This window comes from Ovis aries, chromosome 9 (assembly GCF_016772045.2).
Source record: "Ovis aries strain OAR_USU_Benz2616 breed Rambouillet chromosome 9, ARS-UI_Ramb_v3.0, whole genome shotgun sequence".
Taxonomy (NCBI): Eukaryota; Metazoa; Chordata; class Mammalia; order Artiodactyla; family Bovidae; genus Ovis; species Ovis aries.
Window position 1 is genome coordinate 32950563 of NC_056062.1, and position 4513 is coordinate 32955075.

The 4513-nt window shown below is 51.7% G+C and overlaps 1 protein-coding gene across 1 annotated transcript; it reads right to left on the minus strand.

Annotated features, from left to right (window-relative positions):
• Positions 1-558: 558 nt before the first annotated feature.
• On the minus strand, positions 559-2979 carry SNAI2 (snail family transcriptional repressor 2). The gene is made up of 3 exons (NM_001126342.1): positions 2901-2979; positions 1666-2211; positions 559-740 (listed from the first exon to the last, which is right to left on the minus strand). Exons 1-3 carry the CDS (start codon positions 2977-2979, stop codon positions 559-561), a joined length of 807 nt encoding a protein of 268 aa, NP_001119814.1.
• Positions 2980-4513: the final 1534 nt, after the last annotated feature.

A 4513-nucleotide genomic window follows, 5' to 3' on the forward strand; every position in this document is an offset into this window, starting at 1 on the left:
AAAACAAAGTTTAAAGTACGACAGGTAACAAAGCAGGCTTCAGTTCAAGGATGGTGACCAGACATGACACATGTAACAAAGTGAACTTGGAATACTTTATAAGGCACCTGAGATAGTGTCTGGCAGATTCTTGTCCTATAGGAAAATCTATTACAAATCCCGTACAAGGCAACACTGTTCTTTTCAGTTGAAATGCTTTGGCAGCAAAGTAAATCTTTGCATTCTTTCTTAGTAAGGAAAGATGCAATGTGCTTTTTGCTTCATCTCAGAAGAGCAAGATTCTTGTCTTTTATCCTCTCCATCTAACGGTCAGTAAATATATGGTCATTTTAAACTTCACATGGAAAGGATTAATCTGATGCACATGGAATCCCCTGCCCTGGCAGCTGCGTGTGTGTGTGTGTGTGTGTGTGTGTGTCTATACATATTATTTGGGTTTGTCAGCACAAGACAAAATGCCTTAGGACTTTTACTTGTCACTCAGAGGCGGAGTGACAAGTAAAATGCGTGACAAGTGAACTAGAAAGGCGTCCGCCCGAGTAAACAGGGGCTGTGTCACTAGTGCGCCGCACAGCAGCCAGACTCCTCGTGCTTGTGCAGGAGGGACATCCGCGAGAAGGTTTTGGAGCAACTCTTGCACTGGTATTTCTTGACGTCCGAGTGCGTCTGCAGGTGAGCCCTCAGATTGGACCTGTCTGCGAAGGCCCTGCTGCAGTGAGAGCAGGAAAAAGGCTTCTCCCCTGGCGGGTGGGGCAGGGTGGGGAGAAAGAAAGATGGTCAGTGTTTTCAGAGGAAATGCAAATCCAGAAGAGGCTTACAGCAATCTTCACACTTTGCCAAAAGCATGAGAAGGAGCAAAACTTGATTCAAATCCCCCTTAATCGATATTTGTTTCAATGTCTGGCCCTTTAAGACAAATGCGAAAGTTGCACTTAAAAAAAATCAAATTTAAAAAGTTAAAAAAATATATAATTGCTGCTGCCAGTCCTAGAGAAATAATTCCTGTCATCCTAGGACTTGGCTTGTTCAAGTTCTCTTCTTCGGCAGGTGCAGCTAACGGCCAGCTCCTCCCCAGGTTTCCCAACAGTTCCCCTTTTCCCTCCTTCTGTATTATGACTAAGCCTGGGTGAGTGCCCCCGCTCCTGGCAGGGTGATTTTGTGCTAGGAATAGAAAACTCAGCAGCAAAAACAAAACAAAAGCAAACAACGGAAAGCAAATTCAGCTCTCACTATCCAACTTGATGTGGGTGAGAGACAGCACAGCAAGAATGTAGCTAACAAAAACCCAAGAACCAAAAACTTCATCGGTCCGTCTGCCTAATCAATTGATTGGGAGAACAACATCTGTATTTGCTAATCATTGGGAGACATTTCACAGAACACACCTCCAAGCACATCTCTCCTGATTTGCTAATTGATCTTTGAGACCAAACCTCCTGAATCTAACTTTCCAAAGTCTAAATGCTGTTTGCAGTCTCGGGAGCAGAGGCTGTGAGCAAGCAGTGGAGCCCTTTGTGCTTTGACGACTTTTTGAGTCGTCAGGAAGTAGCTAAAACCGAACATCCATCATCAAAAGTACTGTGTCACCACTTAAGGCAAATCGGACAGCCAGCCCAGAGCTTCCTTCTGCTGGACGGCGACACCCTGACTATGTGTTTCTCTTACCAGTGTGAGTTCTGATGTGTCCTTGCAGTAACCAGGGTCTGGAGAACGCCTTGCCGCAGATCTTGCAGACACAAGGTAAGGTGTGCGTCCGAATGTGCATCTTGAGGGCGCCCAGGCTCACGTATTCCTTGTCACAGTACTTACAGCTGAAGGATTTCCTGGACTGGGCGTCACAGTGCAGCTGCCTGTGTTTGCCCAGCCCTGAGAAGGTCGAATAGGTTTTATTGCATAAATTGCACTGAAACTTTTCAGCTTCGATGGCGTGGGGGTCTGAAAGCTTGGACTGTAGCCTTTCTTCTTCGTCGCTAATGGGGCTCTCGGAGCCGCTGTGGTCCTTGGATGAGGTGTCGGACGGAGGAGGGGGACTCACGCGCCCCAAGGATGCGGGGTATCCGGACAGAGGGGATAGGCCGGCGGGCAGCGGGGCGTGGAAGGGAGAGGCGGTGGTCCACACGGCGATCGGGCTGTAGGCTCCCGACCTGAGGACCTCCGGCTGCGGGATGACAGGCACCGGGTAGCCCTCGTAGAGACACGGGGAGATAATCACTGCGGAGAAAGGAGAGGAGCGGGGCGTGAGACAGAGGGCACCGTGAAAGCGCAGTGACGAGCCAGGCTGCCTGCGCAGGGAACGAGGAGACAGACTCCCCAGGAGCAGGCAGGCGCTGGGAGGACATTAGTTTTCCGCCGCTGCTGCTCGGGGTCACTGCGCTTAAGGCTCATTTGTGCACCCCCCCCCACCCCCGGCCCCGCACACGACCGAGTGTGGGGGGCTGCCCGACCAGCGAGTGCAGGGGGAAACCTACCCACTTTCTAAAGATACAGAAAAGTTCTCTTCCATCTTATGCGTGGGGTACTTGCTTGGCTCACGCCGGTAAGTACAAGGATTGGCGTAAATCAAGCCGCTTTCTGGAGGAAAGGAGCCTTATTACATGAAAAAGGCAATAATTCAACGTTCACCCACTGCCTCACCCAGCCTCCACGTCCTCATTATGCAAGTATGTACACGCTGCGGAACGTGACGTCGCAAGAGCCCAGGGAAGATCTCCTCGCCAGCTCAGAGTGTGGAAGTTTTGAATTAAACCCGAGCCCAAACGATCTGAGGAAGGACCGCTCTTTCGGGAGCAGATAGCCTGGGTGTCCAGCTCTTTCGTATCAAAGTCGAGCGGCGGCACACCCCTGTCGTTACCTATTTACAGACTGAGATGCGGACATCTGACCCCCACCCCGCCCCTTACCTGTGTGTGTGTCCAGCTCGCTGTAGTTGGGCTTCTTGGAGGCGTTGAAATGCTTCTTGACCAGGAAGGAGCGCGGCATCCTGGCGGCGGCGCGGGGCGCGGGGCGCGCGGTCCTACAGCATCTCTGCCCCGCAGGTGCGCGCGCGGCGCCGCCAGGTCGCGGGCTCCTCGCGGACTGAGCCCGCGGTGGCGGCGGGGAGGCCTTTTTTTCCTCTCTTTTGCGAGAAGGGTCCAATCACAGCCGAGAGGTTCAGATTTCAGCTCCTCCCTCTGGGCCAGCTGTGAGCAGAGGAGGAATCTGTTGTCAGACTAAATTATTCTGGTTCAAAATGGGCTGTGCCCCGAGCTTTCAGTGGAGAGGAAAAAAGTGCTTCAGTCTTTTCGGGAGAGGTCGTTTTCCTTCCTGATCGCAGAGCCGGGCGTCCTTGTTCCGGGCGCGCTGAGTCCGCCGGCCGGGCCTGGCTTTCAGGTGCGGGCTCCGCGCCGGCTAGGAAGGCTGGGCTCTAGGCTCCCGGAGCCTCGCGGCTTTGGAGAGCTTTGGCGCGCACAGGGACGGAGCAATTCACTCCTGGCTTTTGAAAAAGGAAGGTAGCGGCGAGGACAAAGCCCCAGTGAGTGAGCCGCGGGCCTGCAAGGGGGCAGCCCGGGTCGAGACCCGCCTGCTTCGCGCGCTTGGGGATGCGCTTCGTGTCCTGGCGGCTCGGGGTGGGGAAGAGGGGCGCTTCCTCGGGAAATAAAGCGGTCGTGTCACTTGTTAACTTTGGGGCTTGAAAGAAGCGCTTTGTGGCCCCCAAAGGACCCACGTTCAGGGAGAAGCAGGCCCCCCAGGATGAGAGGGAAGGATGAACTAAGGTCCCTGTCGTGGGAATCTGGAACCCTCTCCCAGAGGCCTCTGAGAAGCGCTTCTATCTTTTCACGCATCATTAGGTTTTTTTTTTTTTTTTTAATGGAAAAAAGCCTGAATGGGCCGTTAGGGACAATAGTTTCAAACATTTATTTGCTTTCTGTGGTGCTGTTTTTTCAGTATAAAGTCACCGCATCATCTCTCTGCCCCTCTCCTGTGTGGCGTTTGTAAGGAAAGGGTGCCTCCTCTAGCGCTTGAGTTTCTAAACTAGCCGGGTAACTAGCAAAAACACCTTGATTTTGTGTACGGTATTGAGTCTAAAAATACACTAAAGTGGCTGGTTGTAAAAATGACATTTCAACCATGTTTTCAAGCATCTCTTCTCCTTTCCACCTCTTGCTTAAAGATTAAGGAAAGAACAAATTTGCAATCAGACCACCCTACCCTTGATTCGAACAGGTGCTGGGAGAAAAAAAAAAAAAGTGGAAAAATAACAGTTGAAGTCAAGACTTGCAAGAGGAAGGCGCATGTCTGGCACATAACTTCTTAATCTTGCGGTGAGGCGGCAGGGAGGGCGGGGCCCCAGCTGCCTCGCTATTGTGCAGGATCCCTTTACCTTCCTCCTAACAGTCACTGGTTCAAACACCAGAGAAAGGAATTTAGATGAAACTTTATGTTGAAAGAAGCAGTTTTCATGGGTGCCAGGAAAATATGAATATGCATCAGAGTCCTCCACAAACCGTGAACTGCAGGATAACCCAGAGCAACT